At 55.3% G+C, this 25,154-nt stretch overlaps 1 protein-coding gene across 9 annotated transcripts in view; it reads right to left on the bottom strand.

The window, feature by feature from the left end:
• Positions 1 to 21,088, bottom strand: part of LRP8 (LDL receptor related protein 8) — a 79,807-nt gene extending 58,719 nt beyond the window's left edge. For all 9 annotated transcript variants that reach the window (XM_065912720.1, XM_065912744.1, XM_065912755.1 and 6 more), the window contains exons 1-2: positions 20,844 to 21,088; positions 19,948 to 20,067 (exon numbers count right to left, since the gene is read on the bottom strand). In XM_065912720.1, coding sequence (XP_065768792.1) covers positions 19,948 to 20,067; positions 20,844 to 20,952 — 229 coding nt within the window. In that variant the 5' untranslated portion in view covers positions 20,953 to 21,088. The remainder of the gene's footprint in view (positions 1 to 19,947; positions 20,068 to 20,843) is intronic.
• Between the last annotated feature and the right edge of the window lie 4,066 nt (positions 21,089 to 25,154).

Genomic DNA, 25,154 nt, shown 5'->3' with positions numbered 1-25,154 from the left:
ACGGCCCACCCCCCCACCCTTCTGTGAGCATCACTCTGTCAAGAGGGGTGGAGAGGCTGAGCCATCTCTGCACACAGCCCAGTTTGACTCACTGCCCCCAAAGCCAGGCCTGGTCACCGGCGCGTGCTCAGGCAGACATGCAGACCCACGGATGCAGGCACACAGCACATGCAGATGGGCACATATGCACACAAACGCACACTGCCCACTTGCACACTTGGATGTGCACCACACTGAACACAGACACACATGCCTCCCTGTGTACACACTGCAGCACATGGGCCACACACTCACACATGCACAGGTGGCTTCATATGACACTCACACACTCCAGACAAATATGCATAGATTTTCCTGCCTCTCCTGTGACAGCCAGATGGTGGGATTCTCCCAGAGGGCTACCATTTAATGCTCTAATTAATTTTTTAAAATTCTATGTACCCAGAGTCTGGGTTAGTTCCAAATGTCCCAGGCATGGTCCCAGTCTGAAACCAAAGGAAGGAAGGAGATCTTAGGGAGAACGATGGTGGGGCTTCCACTGCCCCCAGGAGAGCCTGCATCCTCACTGGAGGGCTATGACACCTAGCCTAGTAAGGGGGTCTGGGCTCAAAGTCCTCTTCCCTGGTTCCAAGAGCACCCTATAACCTAGGACCAGGAGAGAGCCCTCGCAGCATCCCTGGCAGATTGTCTGGCCCTACCTGCACGTTGGTCCCTTCAGAGTCACTGGGCTCCTGTTCAGACTGCACTGCAGGGGAAGGTGTTTACAGACACCAGGGTGGGCTCTGGGGCTCACGTCCAGATCCAAACGCGCCCTTTACAAGCCCTACTGTGTGATTCCGGGGCTCTGTCCGTGGAAGCGAGGCACAGAGCCAGTGCAGTCTGCTGGGCAAGAGGGATGAGGCGGGAAGAGGATGGGCCAGCCCAGAGGGACTTGCGGCGCTCCCTGCCTTCCTGCTTGCATGCCTCCAGTGAGGGGGAGCTCACTCCATCTCCAGGCAGCTCTGCCTGGACCAGAGCGCATCCTCACCAGGTTCCTGGTGAACCCTGGCTGCTCTCTGGGCCACGGTCCCCGATGGTTCAGGCTGGCAGGAACCACGCAGCTCTCGCCCTCCAGGCCTTTCCTCTGCCTTTCCTGGGGGCATGTTCTTTGCTGCTGAGTGTTTGGGAAAATGCAGCAATAAATTTACCGCCTCACTTATGAGTAATTTGCTGTCAGGAGCTCTGCGTAAGCAGAGGGCTGAATTAACGAGGCTTAATTAACATTAATGTTGTGACAGATTTCAACCAAGTCGGGAAATCCCCCATCCTCGCAGCCCAGGCCTTCGCCTGCCGCTTCTGGGCTCATGTGGGAGGTGAGAAGCCTGGGGAGGGTGCTTAGAGTTGCTGACGGACGTGACCGGGGGCCGCCTCTTTCCCAGGATTAGGAGAGATTTGGGATCTGGGGACTGGAGGTTTGCAGATCAGCACAGGAAGCCAGGAGGCTGTGCATCACCAGTTCCAAAGGAGCTTTCCGGCTAAGCCCTTCGTCCCCTTTGCCTGGCTCAGTGGCGCCTGCATGGGCCTCCGAGCCTGAGAGCCCAGGGTTTGGATCTGCCACTCCCAAGCTGAGGGGCCTTGGGTGAGTCACCCCACCTCTCTGTGCCTCACCATCCCCGTCAGCAGAGCAACAAGACAAATTCCCACTCTGAGGACTGTCAGAGCATTCCCTAGGTCATGCGGGGAGAGCAGAGGGGCTCTGACATCTGCATTTCCTCCTTTCACATCATGAGCGGAAGAGGAAACACTATTGAGTGATTACCATGCACTAGGCTCATCATCTCATTTAATTCTCCTAACAGTTCTTTGAGGAAGAAACTACTATAATCCCATTGTATGGATGAGGAAACCAAGGCACTGAGGGGAGCTGATTTGCCCAAGGTCACATGAATAGTCATGGGGGGCCAGTGAGGGGGCCACAGTCACTCACTACACTCACTGAGCACCTCTGGGAGGATCTAAAGAGCCAAGGCAAGGGGTGACGTCAGGCAGTGGGGCCATGAGGGGTGGGCACAGGGCCTGGGCCAGTGGTGGAATCACTGTGGATGACAGAAGGGGAGAAGCGTGCCCTCTGCCAGTAGGTGTCCCACCACACAGGTACCCGGTTTTCAACCACTAGGACTTTATTAAACTGCCCCCCGAGGGCCCAGCCGTAACAGGCTATGGGGAGGAGACAGATGCAATTGACAGGTGCACACCCTGCTCTCGGGATTGGTCCCCTCTTCTGCTTCTCTTGGTTTTCCCCCAGGGTACCCACCAGCTCTGGTACGGGGCAGGCATACCATCATTTATCATCAATGATTGCCATTATTAATATTAATGTGGAGGACAGCTCCAACCAGGACCACCTCTAAGGAGCAGCAGGAAGGAGGCCCAGCTCCCACCTACCCATCCAGACACCTCGGGCTCTCAGCCATCACCCTGCGCACTTCTTAGATCACCAAACAGGACAGGCCATGTTGAGGTCCTGGGGCTCCTCCCTGGGGCACCCCCAAGGGGGACAGGAGGGACTCTGGGCCCCGGGTCCCTAGGGCTCACCTGAGAGATGACCAGGTTGGGGTCTGGCTGTCATGGATGTGTCTGGGAACTGTGTAGGAAGAGGGAGGGGACAGCATGTGGTGCAGGGTCAGATCTACTTCCAGGGAGTAAGGCTCCTCGGCCCTGCCAAGCCCCATACATCCCCAAGTCCTGCCCCAGGAAGCCTTCCCCTCCCCGCAGGCCTCCCCCCACCTCCTGACTCAGACACTAGCCACACAACCTTGGGGAAGCCTCTCCTTATCTCTGCCTCATCTCTCTCTCCTGCACGATGAGGGATAAAAACAGTGCCATCTTATGGGGCTGACTGGAAGGTCAAGTGGCAGCAGCTCAGTTAACAATGGCTATGATTACTGACCCTTGGAGGTTAGTGGATGCCAGCCCAGTCAGGTACCACTAAGGAGTTGGGTGGGCTCAGGGGTTTTCCAGTCTCTACAGGGCCACTCTCAGGCAGCAGGATCAGCTGGGGGGCTCTGTATGGCCCCTGTGACAGGCCAGGGACCCAGAGTGCCTTCAGGGGGCTCTGTACAGCCCCCAGGACAAGGCCAGAGACCCAGGGTGCCTCTCAGGACAGAATCAGAAAAAGCTCTGCTTTTGGAAATAGAAAGAACTGCCTTATCAGGAAGTAAGACCTCCATCCCAGCAGGTTTGTGCAAGCAAGAGATCCATTCATTTATTCAACTAGCATTCACTGGACCCCTCCTTCTCAGGGCTGGGCCCTGCATTGGGCACCGGAGTTGGGAGAGACAGAAAGAGACCCAACCCTGCTGGGGAAATCCCCCATCTAAGAAAGCAAGAGATACTGAAGGTGCCAAGCGGATCCCAGGCCAGATCTGCCCAGCCCTATATATGTGTCAGAGACTGGAGAAAAAGCAAGACGACCTTTGGCATGAAGGGGGCTTCGGGCCACGTGGGATGGCTCAGTGAATGTGCTCTGGCCCGGCAGACGTAGGGGCAGGCCCCACCTGCTCTGAGCCCCTCAAGACGCCCCATCATCACGAGGGCCTCCTGATGCCCACACTCTCCCTGCCCTCGTCCACCTTGACCACAGCTCAGTGCTGATCCCCAGAGCCCCCACCCAGCCCGATACCCAGTGAGGGGTGGACAGGAGGTTCCTTGGGGGGAAGGTCCTGCTGGCAGCCAGGAGTGGAGGAGAGAGGGGTGGCTGTCTCTGCTGGGACAGGGACAAGGGCATGGCTGGCCCCAGGCGGGGGGTGGGGGCTCACCCCTCGCCCACGTTCCCGCCCCACAGCATCCATGACTCCCCCGCAGCCCCAGCCATGGTTCCCTGGGGAGCGGGCTCCAAGGAGGCCCAGCAGCCAGACCACCAGCTGCTGCCCCCTCCCCATACAAACCCTGGCCACAAAGCACTCTCCCCCAGCTCTGCCCGCCCACGGTGACAGCCTCTTGGCACCAGTTTCCCCCTTCCCTCCATCTGTCAGGAGTTGGTGCAGACAGACTGTGAGAACTGTAAGAGGAAGTAGCAGCACCGCTTGGACCCCTCCCTCCCCCTGCTGCCCCAGCACTGCCCCCCACCCCACGTCCTTCCTCTCCCGTGCCTGTGTCTACCTTTCCCTTGCATCTGTCTCCATCTTTTCTGACTGATGAAGACACTGACAAAGTGGGAGTGGGGAGAACAGCCAGCCAGGGACCCCCACTTACTGGTAACCACCACACATCACGGCCACCATCCTTGACCTTCTCCTCCATCGTTAAGGAGTTGAAATCCTGTGGGCCTGTGGGCTCAGTGTCCCCATCTGAACAACTGGCAGAGCAGATCCTGCTGAGACCGCCTCTCAAGGGATAGGAGGAAAATGCCGTGAAGAACATAGAGGGTAGCAGGAACGCAAAGGCAGGGCCGTCGAGGTAACGATCCTCCCCTTACTGATGTGATGTTATTGATGTTATTGACATGAGCTGAGCAGGGCAGGGCTGGGGGAAACCAAGTCTCAGAGAAAGCCGTCACTCAGCTGCATCAGAGGCAGGGTCGGATCAAAGGCCAGGCGTCCTGGCTGTGTCCCCACCAGCACCTCAGCCAGGATCTCAGCCCTGGCTCCTTTAGACCTTCCAAGGAGCCCTATGTCTCCTTGAATTCTGCTGAAAGGTGGGGAAGAAATCAGCTTTTTTTCTTTATTTAGAGTGAGCCCTGCCCAACTAGCAGCAGAATCCACAGGTAACGGGGAAGCCCTGTTGCAGAGCTGGGGGGAGTGGTTGCGGGAGTTGACAGAGTGCAGGCTGGCGGGCCAAGTGTCCCATCGGACATGAGCTTTTGTTTTAAAACTGGGGCGGTTCCAAGCAAACAAGGACAAGCTGGTCACCCTGCGTGGGAGCAGGCTCTTGGTAATGCCAAAGCGCTGGCCAACACGGGGGCGGGCCTTTTCAACCAACAGAGAGCAAAACCCCTGTCCCCCTTGATCCCAGCAAAGCTTGGTCCGAGGCCCCAGAGGCCCCAGGATGGGGGGCGGGGAAGGAAGTTCTGGCCTGGCTGCCATCTTGGGACCCTGTGGGGCCATGTGTGACCCCGGCCGCAGCTCAGATGTGCCCAGGGAACAAGGGAAGTAGACTTGGGTCCTCTACCCCTTTCACCTCCAAGGAAGCTTGAGGTTCAGAGAAGCCGACTGCCCAAGGTCACATACTGAGTTAAGTGACCAAGGCCTGCTTTTCCATCTGCAGATCCTCCCTAGGTCCTGGCACCGAGCAGGGCTGCAGTGAATGCTGGAGCTCAGACTTGAAGACCCCAGTCCATGCCAGGTGCTTCTCCGGGGCTCACACGTGGCTCAGGAGGATGCAGCACAAGCAGCAGAAACACGGCCTGGGAGGAGGGGACCCAGGCCTATTCCAGAGGTCCCCACCCACTCTCCTCCCCTCCCCATCCTTGGCAGGCCCTGGCCAGGCCCCCTGCCCCGTCCTCCTGAAGCCTGAGTCTGTGAACCACAGACTCTTAATCGGACCATCTCGGTACAACATGGCAAGGATGGAGGGAAACACAGGGACAGGGGCGCCCAGAGCAGGCCCTGACCCAGCCAGGGTGGGAAGGCTCCCTGGAAGTGGAGACTACTGAGGCAAAGTGGGGCTGGACAAGCAGAGGAAGGGTCTTCCAGGCACGTGAGAGTGTGAAGATGCCTCTGTGACGTCACTCACATTGGGGGTAGGGGTGGAGCTGGAACACAGAGCCGAGGGTTTAGGGGGGCAAGAAGATGGTGAGGTCCGGGGCTGGACAGATGCCAGGTGCGTGCTGGGTCTTGAAGGGCCCCAAAGGCCAGCCAGCAGACTGTCCTGTGAGTGGTGGACCTCCCTGTAGGGCGCTGAGCGAGGGCAGGACGGTGCTCTGAGAGTTTGAGAGTACTCGGCTGCAGAGCAGAGAACAGAGAGGAGGGAGAGAACAGAGACGAGGCTGGGGCTGCCCGGGTCCAGGGAGGCCGCAGGGGGAGTAAGGGCCTGGGCCCGTGAGCGGGGGGAGGATCAGGCCATGGAGGCTCTTAGTGGTAAGGGAGAAAGGGACTACAACGACTCCCAGATTCCTAACCAAGACACGGCGGTGTCTGCACTGTGGACTGGTCTCGGGGGCAGAAGAGGTCCAAGCACCACCCTCCAGTGCCTGGCCGCAGGTTTTGCAGGATCTGGGCACTGTTCCTTGCTGACCAGGAGACGAGCTGTCTATAGGTGTCACCGTTACCTCTGGACACAGCACACCTGTGTAACCCCCCCCTTCATAGGGAGGTAGGTCACAGTTACAGAAGGCAGCCAGTGTTTATAGAACCTGAGGGTGTGCAGCCCACCAGGCCCCGAGAAATAGTGACCCGAGAGGGAATAGGCCTTACTTGAGGTTACATAGCATGTCAGCTGTCACAGGCCAAGAAGGGATACTAAGCAGGCTTGAGGTGGAGGTAGGGGGCAGAATCTGTGAGCAGAGGCCCCAGAAACAGACGTGAAACCAGGACAGGGCAGGAGTGTCACAGGAGGCAGATTTGAGGTTGAAAGGAAGATAGATTCTCTAACAGGAAGAACTGTCCGGGGACAGAAAAAGCTATCGGTTGCTGAGTTAGCTCCCTGTCCCTGAAGGTAATCAAGCAGACACCTCCCCCACCCCCACATCCAGCCCCTGGAGTTGCTGGAGGGAATTCCCACACTGGGGATGAGTGTGGAAGCCTGCTTTGGCCAAACGAAGATGCTTCACCCAAGAGCCACAGCTCACTGAAGTCATTCACCCCACACAGAGTCACCAAGGCTTGCTCTGTGCCAGGCCGGGGACGTCAGGGGCAGGTGGAACAGAACAAGGGAAACCTTCTCAGTCAGTCTTCCTCATCCTCATCCAGGGAGATGAGGCCAAAGCTGGGCAGGGGGCACAGGGTGGAGGCCCTGGCTGCCCAGGCTCCATGTCACAGGTCTAAGGGACTGGGCTCCCCTATTTTCCTGGGCATATGTGGGGCACAGGGTCAAGGGGCTGGACAGGGTCAGACACAATACAAACTCCTCCTACACCCCACCCCTCCTGGAGGTCCCCAAGGCTCTGGGCTCATTTCCTAATGAGGTCCCTGGAAGGACTCTTCCTAATTAAATTAGGACAGTAAGTTATGGCCTGGGGCCACCAGGAAGAAGCAGGGACAAAGGAGACTTCTGGGGGGCGGGGGGGGGGCGGCTCTCCAGCCCTTCCTATTCTACCCAGCAGTGAGCATCCCTGCGTGGGAGGGGACACCTAAAGGACAGATGGGAGACAGAGGTTCAGGGGAAGAGGTCAAAAGAAGCCGAGCAAATTATGTGCAGGCACTGTTCTCAGGGCTTTTCTTAAATAAACTCACATAATCATCCAGCCACTTAGAGGGTTAGGTGTTGGCTCCATTTTAAATACAAGTGAAGTAACTTGCCTAGGGCCCCACAGCTAGGAAGTGGGGGAGTATGAACTTGCCTCCAGGCAGCCTGGTTAGAGGCCCTGTTATTCTCTGCGTCACAGTGGGGTTACTCAAGGATGAGGTGATGCAGGAGCAGTCAGAGGAAGGGGGCTTGGGGGGTCTTTGTATCTATGGCTCCAACCTGGCCACAGAGCAAGCAAAGGTTTGGAGTCAGACCTGGACGAGGGTCAGGGAATCCGTATTTCAAAAGCTGTCCAAAGTGACTCAAGCTTCTGATGCAATCCTCACAGATGGGAAAGCTGAGGCTCAGGACAGGTCAGAGACTCACCCAGGTCCCTCAGTAAGTTGGTGACAAGGGGAGGCTCCCTGGCCCCTGGTGTGGTGGCACTGAAAGCCTGGCGGGACTGGCTTTCAACAGGACAACACTGACAAGGGTTAAGGCCTCTGCTCCCAGGGGGAGAACTCAGTGCAGAACCACATAGCCATCAGACCTCGGCCCTGGTGTAGGCCTGTGCCCAGTGCAGGAAGAAAACGACTGGTTCTGCAAGGCCCAGTGAGGCTTCAGCTACTATACCAAAACCAGGAATTGCTCATTATCCGCGTACATGGGCCTCCCTCGTGGCTTACATGGTAAAGAATCTGCCTTCAATGCAGGAGACCTGGGTTCGATCCCTGGGTTGGGAAGATCCCCTGAGAAGGGAATGTCCACCCTCTCCAGTATTCTTGCCTGGAAGAATTCCATGGACAGAGGAGCCTGGAGGGCTATAGTTCATGGGATCGCAAAGAGTCAGACATGACTGAGCGACTAACACTTGCACTTTTTCACGTAGTGCAGGAGTCTGAGGTTCAGGTTTGAGGGACTTGTCCCAGGCCTGCAGCTAGGACATGGAAGGCCTGCAGTAGAAACCAAAGTTCAGCTGACACTGGGATACCATACGAGTCCCTGTCACTCACCTCTGAGAAGCAGGCAGTTGTTCAGGTCAGGGAAGGAGAGCGCGTAGACAGGAGAACATCACGTATGCAGCAGATATAAAGCCTGGGGCTACAGGTATTAAAGATTCGGCCTGGTCAGACTCAGCAAAAAAATAAACAGGCAGAAACTCCCAAGTGGAGGCATGTTCTGCTAATAAACAGTTGGTTCCAGCTTTGCATGTTTGGTTTAGGCCACATTCCCTGGGTTGGGGGTGTGAAGGGTTGGATTTCACACCCCTTACTCTGGGCCTCCTGGGTCACAGTGAACAGGGGCAGCTCCTTGGACCCCCACACCTGGGGCCTGGCCATAGCAGAGCTCCTATGAACTCCCTGGTTCTCAGGGGAAAAGAGAATCCCAGAGATTTAGGGCTGAGAGTGGCCGGGAGATGTCCCACTCCTAACGATCAGAGACCCAAGAGGGTCAGGAACCTGCTGATGGCCAGCTGGTGAGGTAGGAACAGGAGTGGAGCTGAGGTGGGCCGGGAATCAGGCCATGACGTTTCTATCAAGCTCAGCCCTCTGGGGGGTGGGGGGTGGGGTGGGTGGGTGCAGACAGTGGGCTGCAGGCTGAGACTTGGAGGCGGAGAGGCTGCCATGGCAGGGGGCAGGCTGGGAACAGAGACTGCTGGCACCTCGCCAGCTACAAATAATTCCCCGCCACAAACAGCCCAGTTGGGGGCTTTGGCTTCGGCTGGGCTAGGCGGCCTTGGCTGGTGTGGGAGGAAGAGCGTCACCTTGTCCCTGCCGCCTCTGTGTGTCCGGAACAGTCACCTCCCTCCTGGTGCACACCCCTCTCTGAGATGCACACCCCGTGCACATGCACATGTACCGGGACACATGGCGGAGAGGCGGCTGAGGGTGACGGGGGCAGCAGATGGCAGCTCAGAGTCTAGGAAGTAGAAAGGGCAGAGGGGCGGGAGGAGCGCTGGCCTGAATATCCCTGGATCCATGCCACCAGGAAAGCCCACCCTGGGCCTCCAGCTATTCAGTCCTGCAGCTTAACCTGGGCCGATGGGCCCTTCTTGCCTCTCATCAGCTTCCAACTCTCTGATGTTAAATGGACCCACTGGGGAACCAAAGCCCCCTCCTAGATAACTATGCCAGGCCCAGCTGGTTAACCAGGTCTCCTTGTTTCTCTCTGCTTAACCAACTCCCCCAGGCCACCCAGGAAGCAGCCACTATGGGGCCCCCAGTGCAGATGGCAGTGGATGAGATGATTCCTACAGTCCCTCCCAGCCCAAGAAGCTGCTGTTCTCCCAGGCAGCCAAGTCCTCCCAACTGGCCAGCTGACCTACATCTCTCCTGCTGCTATTTCAGCAGCTGCCCTCTTGTCGTGTCCTTGGTGGAGGAGGAGGAAAACTGCTGATGGTCCCCTCTACTTAGCTGTTCCCTGTGCAGGGATCATGGGCTTGGGAGGGGAAGTGGGGTGCTCATTTCAGGGCCAGATCTGGACAGAACACTTTATATCAGCCTGCATACCTCTGAGAGGTAGGCTCATTATCCCCATTTCAGAGACCAGAGATCTAAAGCTCAGAGTATAAGACCCTTACCAGGAACCCTGGCTGGTGGGTCACACGGCTGGTGGTCTACTCCATATTTCTCCATCACTCCACAGCATCCAATCCAATCACAGGCACAGGAAGAAGGCAGAAAGAGAAAGCAGCTCAAGAAACCTGAGCCTTAGGGCTAAGTTCTGGAAATGGTCCCTAAATACTCCAGCTACCCTCCATCAGCCTGCCTGGAATCCACCCACAAAGCCAGCTACACTCCCACCAACCCTCACCAGGCATCAAGGAGCTTGAGTGCCACAAGTCCCCTTCCCCCAGGCCAGGACTGGCCCTGAGCCCAGCTCCAGGGAGGGGAAAACTGCTCAGACTGCTGGTTACAGTGCAGGTGGCACATGGACCAATGGGGGAAGGGAGATGAAGTTCAGAGAGGGAGAGCCCCTCACCTGGGGTCACACAGCAAGTTAGGGGCAGGGGCAGAATAACTTTTATAATGCTGTGGAGGAGACAGATTCTACAAACGTCTTGAGAAAAATGAAGACTGGCTGTGTTCCCTCTTGTGTTCTCTGGGGGTGGGTGTTCTCTTTGGGGCCAGAATACACTTGTCCTTTCTCCTCACTTTGCTTTGTGAGGCCTGGATCTGGCTGCTTGTCTGCCCCCTGGGACTGGGGTGAGGTGACCCTGTGCTCACGAAAAAGGGAGGTCCTATGGACTGCCCGCCTGGCGGGGAGGGGCCACAGGGAGTTGGGGTGTTGTGAGATAGGAAACCGTCTCCTTGAGGGAGAGCGACAAGGTGAGGATGAAAACACATATGCTCAGCCCTGTCTTTCCCAGGGCTTGCTTCTTCTTAAGAGAAGAACCAGAAAAAGGCACAAAGGTGTAATCCTGATATTTACCCCAGCACTGTACAGACAGGAAAAAAACAGAACCAACTAAATACAAGTCTATCCGTAGGAGACTATGTCATTAAATCAGGGAAGATTTATGCAGTGGAATGCTATCTAGCCCTTTAAAATGATGATCGGCATCTACTGTTACTGACACAGAAAGATGTACATGTTGTAGGGGGAGAACAACTGGCATAACACATGCTCATTTTGTAAAAAAAAATAAAAATAGTACATGAACTCGCATGCAGAGAATACAAGAACATCTCTGGAAGGACAGGCAGCTCCCACGGTGGTATAACCACATGGGAGACTCCTGCCTTCCTCTTTTCACTTTTCTGAATTGTCTGGGCGTTTTCATTTTTTTTTTCAACAAGTATGAAACTATCTTTATACAATCAGAAAAACTTTCTTCCATTGGAAAAATAAATGAAATCAATTGAAGTGAGTTTTGGCTTCAGCACCACCAGTAACAGGCTGCGTGGCCCAGGGCGAGCCCCGCACCCTCCCTGCGCCTCAGTTTCCTCATCAAGAAAACGGGGATGATAATGAACTTCTGCACCACCTTCCCCACAGAGCAGCTGGGAGGCACAAACTGGAAAAAGCCATAATGTGGTTCTAACAGGCTGAGAGGGCCAGAAACTGAATAGTCTGCGGAGTGGCTGGTGTAAAGTCCCTTGTGAATCTCAGAGTCAGTGACCAGGGGAGGGCGGTGGCCACATGACCATTCTTGTGGACTCCCAGACTGGCAGACCTCGGGGAGGCTTTGAGCTGCCATATCCAAGGGGCGGGTGTGTGGAGGCCGAGAGGGGTCATGGGAACTGTGCGGACCTAGGAGGCCCATGGCCCTGCTTCTCTGGGTGACTCTTCCAGTCACTAGAGGGTGTTGATAAGCTGGGCTCTGTACCCCCAAAGCACTTGGGTTGTGGGCACCTGGCCTAGGCTCTGCCAGGGACAGAGAGGTCAGACCTGGTGCAGGGGGTGGGGGAGCTCACAGCTGGGGCCCCTCCTGAGCCACTCCAGCCAAGGGGCTATTCCTGGGGCCTATGACATACACGGCCTTTAAGAGGAGCCAGGGCCACACGACTGGTGATGGAAGCTGCTGCTTGGGGCTCAGCTCATGCTCAGGGGCACGGAGGGGCCAGAGCTGCTCAGGAGGGAGCCCGTACACCCACTGGCAGGGGTTGGCAAAGACAGATGCCTGGGGTACCTAGAAAGGAAGCGGGGCCACAGCACACCCCCACATCACTCCCACTGTAGCTGTGACTGGGATGTGTGAACATGTATCTCCTCCTTTACCTGCATCACGCTGTAGCCAGACAGGCATGGCCCAGTTCTGTCGCTGACCGACCAACCCAGCTGGGGCAAGTGACTTCACTCCTCAGGTGACCCAGCTCACAAGAGAGGACCTGACTATGGTCCCTAAAGGACACCCTGCTCCCTTTTCCAGCCTCAAGGACCCCTCAGGGGCTTCTCAGAGGCCCCTGGGTCCCCCACATCTGACTGATACTAGCTTCCCACTCTGAAAAGTGGGGGACATTTCCTCAGTCCATTCATTCATTCACACACCACTCCTCAAATGCCTCGGCTCTGGGCCAGGCCCTGTGGTCCCCCACCTCGGATACTCCCCAGCAGCCACGAGCTCCTACAATGGACTATGACAAGGGTCGACAAAGCCATGGCATCCAAACATGGGAGAGGTTAGATCACACCTGGAAGACAGTGAAGGCTTCGTGGCAGAGGTAATGAGCTGGGTTTTGAAGGATTCGTAGGAGACAGGGTAGGACAATCCAAGCAGAAGGAAAGTATGTATGAATACCCAGGATCGACGAATTGCATGGGAGTCAGAGAACCAAGGACTTCCCTGGTAGCTCAGCTGGTAAAGAATCTGCCTGCAATGCAGGAAACCCGCATTCAATTCCTGGGTCAGGAAGATCCCCTGGAGAAGGGATAAGCTACTCACTCCAGTATCCTTGGGCTTCCCTGGTGGCTCAGATGGTAAAGAATCTGCCTGCAATGCAGGAGATCTCGGTTCAGTCCCTGGGTTGGGAAGATCCCCTGGAGGAGGGAATGGCCACCCACTCCAGTATTATTGCCTGGAGAATCCCCATGGACAGAGGAGCCTGGAGAGCTACAGTCCATGGGGTCACAGAGTCAGACACGACTGAGCAACTAAACACAGCACAGCACAGAGAACCCAAGTCAACATTTTGGATGACTTGAGTTCTTAGACTTTTCTGGAGGACAGACCGTGAATTGGAAATGACACTCTCTGAGGTCACCTGCATCAGTGACATATCACTGAGGCCTTGGTTTCCCTCTCTGTATAATGGGAACAGTAACCACCATCCCCAGGCAATGGCCACGGAAGACCCTTGGAAACTATGGAGGGTCACATTCAGGGGAGGCTATGTGAGGGGAGGACCTTATGTTGGGGCTCCGTGCTGTGTCCAGAGAAGAGGGTCCCTCCCAGACAGAAATCTGTAATCCAAGGAGGCATCACTGGACACTGCAATCCCTCACCCACTGCTTCCACACCCTCTGAGCCCCAGGCCCTCTGACCTCTACAGGGTAATCAGAGCTCGGAAAGGAAGAGCCTGAGAAGTCCAGGCTCCAGAGTCCCAGCTCTAGCACTCAAACATCATGACGCAGGCCAAGTCACTTCTCTTTGAGACTTGGTTTCATCATCTTTAAAATGGAAATAATAAGAAAACAGCCCTCCAAGGGTTGTGAGTAGTAAAGCTACTAAATGCTGATTGCCCAACATAGTACTAGGCACGGGGTAAATAGCCTGTATCGATTGTTAGTAATTCCCTTGAGGGAGCTGTTTTGGCATATTCCTTGCTCAGCACGAGGTTGGCAGGACAATTTGGAGAAGAACGATCTGGGACCAAAGGAAGAACAGGGACAGACTATGGGAGCTCAGGGACCAGGGAGCAAAAGGACAAGAGGTCAGGGCAGGCCACCTGGGGGAGGTGGCATCTCCGCCAGACCTTCAAAGACTGGGCGATGGGAGGATGTGGGCAGGTATTATCAGTGCTGCTTAGATCCAGGGCCCTGAGGCTTGGCTGCACAGCCCCCACAGCAGGGCCCCACACCCTCCCCTCAGCCCAGGACTGGCTTCCTGGGGGTGGCACTGGCCTATGGGTCTGACCTGGGCCAGAACACTTACTTCCATTTGCTTATAGCCCTGAAGGGCAGCGCAAACAAGTCCATACTCTTCTGCTCCATCAACCCTCTCTGTCCTCCCTCTCTTCACCCTCTCCCTGGGGGCATCTCTCTGGCTTCACCTGCTGCTGCTATTTCCCCAGGGAAGGAGAACTGTCAAGCCAGTTTCGTGCAGACAAATGAGAGGGCTAAGAGGCCTACTGCACTCAGAACCCTCAGCAGGACTGAGTGAGCCCAGGGGCTTTCCAGAGGGGAGCTCGGTCCCAGGAGAGCCCGCAGGAAGGCCCACGGGAGAGTCTTCCGCAAACACTCCCAAGGCCTGCTGGGACCAAGACATGGAGGCACCATTCTGGCCCTGGGGAAGGGAGAAGCTTGGGCTCTGCCGGGGGCCACAGGGCTTCCTTCCCTTTGCAGGCACAGAGAGGTCATAAACCAGCCTTGGGACAAGCATTTGGCCTCAGGGAAGGCTTCCTCTGCCCCTCCCAGGGCCCCAGACACTTATTCATTGAGTCCAACCAGGCCGGTTGGTTCACTTCCCTCAGGCCCTCCCTGGGTGACTTTCTCCATTCCCAGGTCCAGCTCAGGGCTGAATGGCCTTGGGGCTACCTCCACTGGGGCTCAGCAACCCTGTGGCTGGGGCAAGTCTCAGACGTGAGAGCCTTCAGACTTCCGGCTAAGCAAATAGGAGCAGGAGAAGTAGGGGCCTCTTGGCAGACTGAGATCTAGATTCTTCAGTGAACTCCTCCAGAGCAGACAGACCCACTGCCATCCACTGAACACCTACTGCTTATCAGGCACATTATCTCACTTAATCCTCACAACACCTCTGGGAGGGAGAGACTAAGGCCATTCAGCCAGAGGTCACAGTTGGGATAGGAAACCAAGAGTGGCTAATTGAGGGCCACACTGAGTTATTCCAACACCAAGTCTCTAAGTCCCCTCTCTTGACTCATGTATCTCAGCCCTGGGGAGACACAGTAGCAGGGAAGGCTTTCTGAAGGAGATGAAACCTGCACTGACAATTCTAAGATGACAAGAAGAAGGCTGCCAGGTGAGGGAGCAGAAAGTGTTCCACACAGATGGAATAGCATGTGCAAAGGCCTAGCCATGAGAAGCAGCAGGAAAGCTAGAACGTGACAGAAGTCTGGTGTCACAGGTTCATTCACAGAAGAGCAGGAAGGGGCTGGAGGGCAGTGGCCATCAGGAGCTGGTCACCGAGGCCCATCATGCAGGAGTCTCAGCTGACCTTTTGCTATGGGGACATGGGAGCTTCAGGAGGACTCTGAATGGTGGAAGTGGCAGGTCAGATGAGGAAACTGAGGTTCAGAGAGAGCAGCACTGTCTGTCAGATGACTCCGTCCAAAAAAGGACACGAAGCTGGGCCTGGTGTCAGGGGTGTTAGAATGGCTGAGGTCAGGTGGCACAATGAATACCAATGTACAGCCCCAGCCGGACGTGGTGGCCAAGCTTTAACTACTTACAAGGCCGCTGCCCAGCAGGCCTCAGCACTCCTGCAGCCAGGCCTCGCCCAGCTAATGAACTCTCGGCCAGGGGAGACCTCACTGCAGCCACTGCTTATTAAACTTGAAGTGGAGGGGTGATGGAGGCTAGGAGAACAGGGCAGCCTAAAAGAGCCTGAATAGGCAGAGAAAACTGAATATACAACCAGGCCACCTGTCTACGCGGCCCATCCACACAGACAAGCTGAAGGGGGTTGTGAGGGAGAGGCTGATGTCCCCTCAAGATGAGGAATCAGAGGCCTGGGAGGACTTGCCTGAGGTCACCAGTTAGTACTTGATGTGGCATGTGTTCCACAGTCGGGTGCCTGCATTCATACCCCAGCAGTTTCAGTTTTACTGAAAAATCATACACCCTTGAGCCTGTTCCTTAACCCTCTGTGCCTTTGTAAAACGAGGATGATGCAGGTGACTTCACAGAGGCACCCTGTTTTGTAGACTCGAGGAGCATGAGGTGATGCATGTAGAATCCCAGCACAGCTCCTGGTTCACAGCAAGGGCTCAGTAAATGTTCACTGTTCCTGCTGTTGCTGCTCTGGGAGCAAAGGGCTGGCTGGAGACCAAAACCCCTACCTCTGCCCCAGACACTAAGGAGCAACAGGAAACTGAGGCCAAGACGCCGGCTGGTCTATGCAGCCCAGGTGCAGCCAGGAACCCCACCCCTTCCCTTGGCTGGGCTGCCCCTGAGCTTCCAGCCCCTTCCTCCACTTTGAAGGCCCTTTGAGCTGGGAACTGAAGCCCCATGAGCCTTTCCCTTTCCCATCCTGCCAGCTCTATTCAAAAAGCCAAGTCCCATCCGTTGTAGCCTAAGTTTCAGCATTTAGAAGGTCTTAGTTTGAGCTCCAGCTCCAACCATGAGGAGCTGTGTGACTTTGGGGTGTCAAGTCACCTCTCCAAACTCCAGTTCTTTCTCTACAATGGGGGCCTGTATCATCTATTTCTAAATGCTAAGTCCTAATGTAAGTGAAAGTGTTAGTCACTCAGTTGTGTCTGACTCTGCAATTCTATGGACTGTAGCCTGCCAGGCTCCTCTGTCCATGGGATTCTCCAAGCAAGAATACTGGAGTGGGTTAGCATTCTCTTCTCCAGGGGATCTTCCTGACCCAGGGATTGAATCCAGGTCTCCTGCATTGCAGGCAGATTCTTTACCATCTGAGCCACCAGGAAGGCATCAAGGCTTGAGGGAATGGCATTAACTACCATCTTTCAAGGCCTGACTCAGCTGTCTCTTCCTCCAGAAAGCCTTCCTTACCTTCCTCCACAGACAAGCTCCCTCCCCTCAACTTCCATCAGCTCACGGAATTCATGAATGGCATTCTAGCCCCTTTGAGAGCTTGAACTCATTTTGCCACACACAAACTTCACTTACAAATTGCAATCCCCAGTTTACAAGCTAAGAGGTACAGAGGTGGAGTGGCTGAGGTTCTCTCACAGTGTGGAAGAAGTGGAATGATTAAATATAAGGTAGGGAGGAGAGTTCCAAGCAATGCAGTTTGGGCAGGTGGCCCAGAATGGAGGGAACTCAAGGGAGAGCTGACAAGAGACCATTTTCCAACACCTGGCCCCATATAGCCACTGAAGCTTGCAACCCTTTCTTCACCATTTCTCTTTGTGACCCCTAGGAGTCCCTTTCTAAAGACCTTGGTGGTGTGAACACGCATCCATTCCCTTCTCTTCACCAGCCCCCATGTGAAGACTTTCTAACCTGTGGTAAAGGAATGGCTACCCTCATTTGGCAGATGATGAAATAAGTCTGGGAAAGTCCAGTGTGTAGGATCAATCCTTGATACTAACAGCCAAGGCCTCGATGTCAGCTGTTTTTGTTCACTAACCCTTAGTGAACAACAACAACAAAAAACCGTTAGTGAACCCTTTTGTTCACTAACCTCTGACCCCACCCCAGCCATCTCAGAATGAAAGCAGGAGCCCAGAGTGGCCATCAGATTGGCCCTCTCCCCGCCACCAGCTACTTCACTCTTTCATCTTGCCCAGAGCCTTGCATGGAGATGAGAAGAACTGGGATCACCTTCCTGGGTCCTTCTTCACCACACTCCCACCACCACCACCACCACCATCACAGATAATGCCCCTGAGCTAGGAGGCAGGCGGACACCCTGACCAAGTTCTGTCACTCTCAGCTGTGTGACCTTGGGCAAATCACTCAACTTCTCTGAGCCAGAATTCTTATCAACAAATGAGAATGACAAGAAACATTTTTGCTCTTCACAGCCATCCTCACAAAACTGTTGCTATGCAGACTCAGTGAGATAACGTAAAACTAGCCCAGAAATGCAGTTTCTATTTCCCCACCTCATCCTCAGCACTCCTACTAAAAGGAACCACAGAAGAACAACTCCCAGTGAGGAGACTCACTGTCATATTTTACCCTGGCCTAGGCATTTTCAGATGGCAACCCACTCCAGTACTCTTGCCTGGAAAATCCCATGGATGGAGGAGCCTGGTAGGCTGCATTCCATGGGGTCGCTAAGAGTCGGACACGACTGAGTGACTTCACTTTCACTGTTCACTTTCATGCATTGGAGAAGGAAATGGCAACCCACTCCAGTGTTCTTTGCTGGAGAATCCCAGGGACGGTGGAGCCTGGGGGGGCTGCCGTCTTCGGGGTCACACAGAGTCGGACACAACTGAAGTGACTTAGCAGCAGCAGCAGCAGGCATTTTCAGAATTTCAACAGCATTGGGAAATGGTCAGGATCATAATTAGGCTAAGAACTCTGGAGTCAGATGCTTAAATTTAAGCTCCTACTTAACAGCTCAATAGCTGTGGGGTAAGTAACTTAATCTCTCCAGTGCCTCTTTTTTTGTGTTTTGGGTTTTTTTTTTTTTTTTTTTTTTGGTCTGTAAAATAGGACTGTTCTGAAGATTAAAGGAATTTATATAAGACACAGTGGTGGACTTGACACAGTGGTGGACACACAGCTAACAGTCAGCACAAATTAGTCACATCCCTTTAAATGATATTTCTAGAACTGGTCCTCAAAAACAGGGCAGGAATCATTAGCCCAAGTGGTCCGGAGAGGAAACAGACAGGAGAGAGATGTACCCATGTCACACAGCCAAATCTGGGATCAGTTCAGTTCAGCTTGGTTGCTCAGTCGCGTCCAACTCTTTGCAGTCCCAAGGGCTGCAGCGTGCCAGGCTTCCCTGTCCATCACCAACTTCAGGAGCTTGCTCAAACTCATGTTCATCGAGTTGTGTCGTGATGGTCTGAGAATGAACCTGGAGGCTGACTGGCTGGTAAACCAAGGGGGAAACAAAAAACTAGAACTCAACAGACAATGCCGGCCCAGGTGGTTTCTCTAGCCCTTGCCACTGTGTGGAGCTGTGGGCCAGCTGCCCTCATCCCGCAGAAGCTGTGCTCCCTGGCCTGGGGGGTGGGGAGTGGGGTGGGTCTGCTCTCCAAACTGCCCCAGTGCCTGGCAGCCGGCAGGCGCTCAGTAACGATGGATGAATGACTACCTGTGTCTGTGTTTATAAAGAGTCTTGTTTTTCTGTTCCTGGAACTACATTCCTTCCACTGTGACAACTGCTTGCTAACTGGCTTCAGGTTCCGCAGACATCAGAAACCGCGTGCACCTCAAGAAAGAACTTCCAAAGCTGCTGCGCCCGGGTGCCGGCGAACGCCACACTCAGCAAAGGCGGTCGGCCACCTCCTGTAGCCCGCGGTTCACGCACAGCCTTGGGATCCTCACGCCCCGTCCAGGAAACAAACTCTTCCTTCTGGCCCCCTTCTTCCTGCTCTGCCATGACTCACGCCTGGGCCTGGCTGGCAGGAGACCGCAGTCGGCCAACCAGGATGGCACAAGAAAGGTTTTCACCGTGACTAGGCAGAAAAGCAGCGGGCGCCAGAGCCTGGCCTGCACCTTCTACCCAGGGGATGCGCGGGGGTGTGGCCAAGGCGGGGCCAGGGCAGGGCCCCACCGCCCGGGGCGCCAGAAAACTGCACACCCGTCGGCCCCACGATTGGCCCGCTCAGACCACAGAGACCTATGGGGTGGTCCTCCCACAGCCAATCAGGGGCCCCGGGGAGCCCATTCATTCAGAAACGCGGCAGGAAAAGAAGCAAGGCTAGGCCCAGAGTTGCGTGGAACTTTGAAACACTCGCGCGTTCTGTGGTGTCTAGGTTGGAGTTCCGGAGGGCCGGATCGCAGAAAGCTAGACGCGTGTAGGGGCTGTCCCTTCGCCGACTACAGATCCTTCCCAGCAATCTGGGCGTGGCGCACCATCCTCCCCGGCCCCGCAGTGCCAGGTTCCGCTCCGGCCCCAGCGGGACCCGCGGGCCGCCCGTAACCGGCCGGGTCCCTAAGTGCCCAGAAGGAAGCGGCTCCTGGGCGGGTTCCTGGCGGCAGCCTCCGGCAGTAAAAGCCCAGGCAGGTGGCCCGGCGGAGGCTGCAGCCACGTGGGCGCTGAGTAAAGCGTCCCCCCACCGTTCCCTCCTTCCCCGGCCAACCACTCACGGCAGTCGTCCTCGTCACTGTTATCGGAGCAGTCGTCGTCCTCGTCGCACCTCCACACGGAGGGGATGCAGCGCTCGTTTCGGCACCGGAACTGGTTCTCTTCGCACTCCTTGACCGACCCTGGACCGGGGGAGAGGAGGCGTGAGCCGGATCCCCAGAGCACAGAGGTCCTGGCCGCGGGGAGGGGTCTACTGAATGAAGGGAAGGGGGCGACGCTGAAGCCAAAGCCTTGGAGGCCTCAGGCACCCTGGATCAGGAAGGCGGGCAGGATGATAAGGGTTCCAGGGATGACGGGCTGCTCTGTGGCACGACGAGGCCAGGCGCACACACGGTGTCACACCATTTAGATACACTCCCCACTCAGAACACTCACACGGCCCATAATGAGAGATCCACGCAGATACAGCCCACAGGGAGCCCCCCGAACACGCCGCGACACGCGCACTAGGCGCTGTGGGCACATCCCCCTCGCACGCAGCCCCTCTTTCTCTGCAACACGCAGGGGTCGCCGGAAACGCATTGTCAGCCGGGGTAGTCTCCCGGGTCTGCTCATCGCCGCCGCGGAGCGCGCGTGTCAAATTAACCCCAATGGCAAGAATTACACAGCCCTCGCGAAACCATCAGTGACCAACCCAGCAAAGTTCCTGGCCCCCACGGCGCCCATCCCCCAAGAATGGGTGCCGGAGGGCAGAGCCCACTACACAAGAGAGCCGCGAGGGTGGGGGTAGAGGGCAAATTAACGGAAATCTGGGTCCCCAGGAGTATATCCTGCACAGGCGCCCCCCTGCCTGGCCCAGGCTCAGGGACCCCGGCGCAACCCGCCCGTCGGCCGCCGGGCAGTGCTTTGTTGGCCGCTCCAGCGGCTCAAAGCCGGGCCGGGCATCGGCCGCACGCACCTTGGCCGCCGCGCAGTGGATCCGCTGCCGCCGCCGCGAGATGCTGGAGCTGCAGCAGCAGCAGCAGCAGCGCCAGCGGCCGGAGCGCGCCCCGCTCGGGGCGGCCCATCGCGGGCCCCGGGCTCCGGCCGCCGCGCCCCGCGCACCCTGTGCCGCCGCCTCGCCTCAGCCCACCGAGTCCTTGCCGCGGCGCCGGGGCTGCCGCTGCCCCCGCCGCCGCCGCCGCCGCTGCCTCCCGCCCCGGCTCCTCGGCTGCATTTCAAGCAGGTTCCGTGACGCTCGGCGGCGGGGCGGGCTCAGGCTGGGCGCGCGGCCCCGGGCCTGGGCTGCTGCCGCCGGCGCGCGCGCTCCCTCCCGCCGCCGCCTCCGCCCCACGCTCCTCCTGCTGACGCCTCCTCTCCCTCCTCCCTCAAGCTCATGGTCAGCTTCTCTGTTGGTACGCTCTCAGTGACCCTGCTCAGGGCCCCCCTCGTGCTGGGCGTTGCAGACGCTGGGATGAGCCAGGCAAGACCTCTACCCCCAGAGGTAGCAGATGGCCTAAGGGAAGCAGCACAGTCTGCCTGGAGGAGGTGACAGGCTGATAGGAGGGTTCCCCGGCGCACAGGCCTGTGAATGTGCTCATGGAGTAGAGATGGTAGTGGATAGGGGTACCAGGATTCATGTGATCTGGGAGAAACTGGGGGAGCAGGAACGAATGGACCTCTGCACCCCTGCAAGACTCCAACCCAGATATTACACATCCTTGTAGCTGGTTAACGTGCCCATGCTGCATTCTCATATGAATGCGGTTTGTGAGGCCAAGGATGAGAGGCAGGTGGCTTGGGCCTGGTGCACAGACTTAATTCATTCATTCTCACTGGGTCATCCTGTTGGGCCAGGCAGAAGGGCAGACAAATCAGGGGGACCGGCAGGGACAATGGGGTTGTCTTCACTGTGATGGTGAAAGGCAGAAACTGTGGGGCCCCCCAGAAGGGATGCCTCATCCCTGCTAATGAGGGACTCACACCCAGGGCTGCTGTCCACCCCTGCTGGCATGAATAAGACCCCTCTTCTGGGAAGTCTCAGCCCCACTTCACTCATTCCAGGGTGCAGGTGACTAGATTTTAGTTACCTGCTGGTAGGCAAGCCCCAACTAGCACAGCCTTTTTGGGCAATGAGTTTTGAGTGCACTGGCCACTAAAAGAGCCAGACTTGAAGGTGGTTAGGCCTGGTGTGGGTCCGCCTTCCCCTCCTTTCTTGCTGTCTCACCTCCATGGCAGGGATGTAGCAGAAAGGGCTTCAGGAGTTGTTAGCCTCAGGCCTAGAAGTCACTCTGTCTCATCAGCAGTCCCATTACTGAGCCATATTCCTTCCCACAAAGGGCAGCCCACTGGCAGTGTTTGTGGCCGCCCCGTGGGAGAGGGTTGCAGACCCCAGAGAGCCCAGCAGGTGCCGCTGCCACCACCTCTTCTCTCTTGTTCATTCAGTCATCCAACAAACACATCCCAGCCCTGCTCTGTGCCAACCCTGGGCCTAGGAGGGCCAAGGTGAATCAGACAGTCTACCAGCTTCTTTGGTGGGGAGACAGACCATCAACCGACAAACGATGAAATGCAGGCATACTTTCAACACAAAATTATGGAGCACCTACTATGTGCCTGACATTGCCCAGGGAGACATTATAGAAATAGATGACATTTCTCCTTGCCCTCCTGCACCTTAAATCTTAGTTGGGAGAGAGAGACATAAAAACAAGACAACAGAAACAAAAAAATGATCATAATTTCAGATCATCATAACTGCTATAGAAAAAATAAAGTAGGATGATGTGAGAGTAATATGAGGTAACTTTAGAGAGGTGATCAGAGAAGGCCTCTCTGAGGAGGTGACATTTCACTGAATGGCCAAGAATGAAACTACTGTAGATTGAATGTATCCTCTCAGAACTACATTAAAACCTAATCCTCAGTGTGAAGGTATTTGAAAGAGGTATCTCTGGGAGTTGATTAGGACGCACGTGAAATTAGTGCCCCTTAGGAAAGAGGCTCCAGAGACATCTCTGGCCCCCTCTACCATATGAGGACATAGCAAGGAGTAGTCGTCTATGACACAGGAAGTGGGCTCTCACCAGACATCAAATCTGCTGGCGTCTTGACCTTTCAGTGCCTTGACCTTGAACTTCTCAGGCGCCCAACAAGTTTCTGTTGTTTTCAGGCCACTTAGTCCGTAATATTTTGTTATGGCATCCCCAGCGGGCTGAGACAGAAGCCAGCCCTGGGGAGACCAGCTGCAGAGGCATTGCTGGCCGGGAGAGCAGCAGACACACGCCTCCCAGGGGGCTGGAGTCTGGTGACAAGGAGAAGTTGGGGGGCAGGTGAGGTCAGAGAGAGCAGCAAGCTTCTGAGCGCATGAGGGCTTGTAGGCCACGGCAAGAGGTTGTTCCAAGCATAACGATGCCTACTGTGACAGCAGGATGCGTGAAGCTGGAGCCCCTCCTGCAGCGGAGACTGACCACTTCAGCCTAGCACTTCCTTCACTGTGTGGTCTCAGGAAAGTCAGTCCCCATCTCTGAGCTTCAGCTGCTCATCTGTAAAGCAGAAATGGGGAATTTCATAGGTTCATTTTAGTTTTAGATTGTGTGGATTGAAGTTCAGAGGCAGCAAGGTAAAGAGATTAAGAGCATGGGCTCTGGGTTAGGCTGCCTGGGTTTAAGTCTGTTCCTTCTCTTTCTAGCTATGTGATGTTGGGCAACTCACTTAACCTCTATGGCACAGTTTCTTTACCTGTAAAATGGGAATGATGACTGTCTCACAGTGTTGTGAGGATTGCGTTAGAGGAGATTATTTATGCAGAGCATGCAGTGTACAGTAGGCACGTAATAGCTACTAGTTTAGTTGTGAAGTGAAAGTTGCTCAGTCGTGTCCGACGCTATGCAACCCTATGGACTGTAGTTCATGGAATTCTCCAGCCCAGAATACTGGTGTGGGTAGCCGTTCCCTTCTCCAGGGGATCTTCCCAAACCCAGGGATCAAACCCAGGTCTCCTGCATTGCAGGTGGATTCTTCACCAGTTGAGCAACCAGGGAAGCCCAACTAGTTTAGTTCAGTCAGTCAGTTCAGTCACTCAGTCGTGTCCGACTCTTTGTGACCCCGTTGACTGCAGCACACTAGGCTTCGCTGTCCACCACCAACTCCCAGGGCCTACTCAAACTCATGTCCATCGAGTCAGTGATGCCATCCAACCATCTCATCCTCTGTTGTCTTCTTCTCCTCCCATCTTCAATCTTTCCCAGCATCAGGGTCTTTTCCGATGAGTCAGTTCTTCGCATCAGGAGGCCAAACTATTGGAATTTCAGCTTCAGCATCAGTCCTTCCAATGAATATTCAGGACTGTTTTCCTTTAGGATTGATTCGCTTGATCTCCTTGCAGTCCAAGAGATTCTCAAGAGTCTTCTCCAGCACCATTATTCAAACGTAATTCCTCATCAAAAACCTCTGATAACTTCCTAACACTCAAAGAGTAAAAAACTGAGTCTTCCTTGACCTCCTCTCCAAGAGGGTTTTTACTCCTACTGCCTGACACACATTCAGCTGCCGAAGTGGGCAACTCATCTCTCGAAAAAACCCTTACCAGAGGTTCTCCAGGCTTCTCTCAGCCCCCACCCAATCTGGGCCACTTCTCTCTCTCCCTAGTCAGCCTGCGACCTTCCCAAGGACAGGAACCAGCTCTCATGCGTGTCTGGGTTTCTGGCACAGGGCACATTTGATCAGTGCTTGTTTGTTATTGCCTTTAGTCATGATTTCTGTATCTTTAGGAGGACTATGTCATATTCACCCCCATTTTCAGAGGATAAATACAAGCCTTGGTATGTAACAAGCATTAGATAAGTGATGTTTAAATCCTTGAAAAGATTAGAAAGAAAATCATGTCAAGTAATAATGATAGCTAATGCTTATTGTACACTTGCTTGGGAGGAGGTGGTCAGGCACTGTCCGGGTGTTTTAAATGCTTTAACTCATTTGGTCCTTACAGCATCTCTATGAAGCAGGTTTTATGTTGATCCCATTTTACAGATGAGCAGGTAAAGGGTGGGGAGGTCATACCAATAATAAATGACAGGGCTAGCAGCTGAACCCAGAGGACAGATCTGGGAGTTTTTCAGGGCACCTAAGGTGGTTAATTCCTGTGAGGGACAGATGGAGAAAGCCAGCGCTTGGCACCGACCAGACACCAAATGGACACTGAGCTTCTTGTACAATTTGTGCCCAAGTGACTTCTTGTCCTCACCTGTCCTCTCTCTCCATCCTGGGCTGACCCAAGCATACAAGGCCT

Source organism: Muntiacus reevesi, chromosome 1 (genome assembly GCF_963930625.1).
Source record: "Muntiacus reevesi chromosome 1, mMunRee1.1, whole genome shotgun sequence".
NCBI classification, from domain to species: domain Eukaryota; kingdom Metazoa; phylum Chordata; class Mammalia; order Artiodactyla; family Cervidae; genus Muntiacus; species Muntiacus reevesi.
This window is presented reverse-complemented; position numbering and strand designations above follow the sequence as displayed.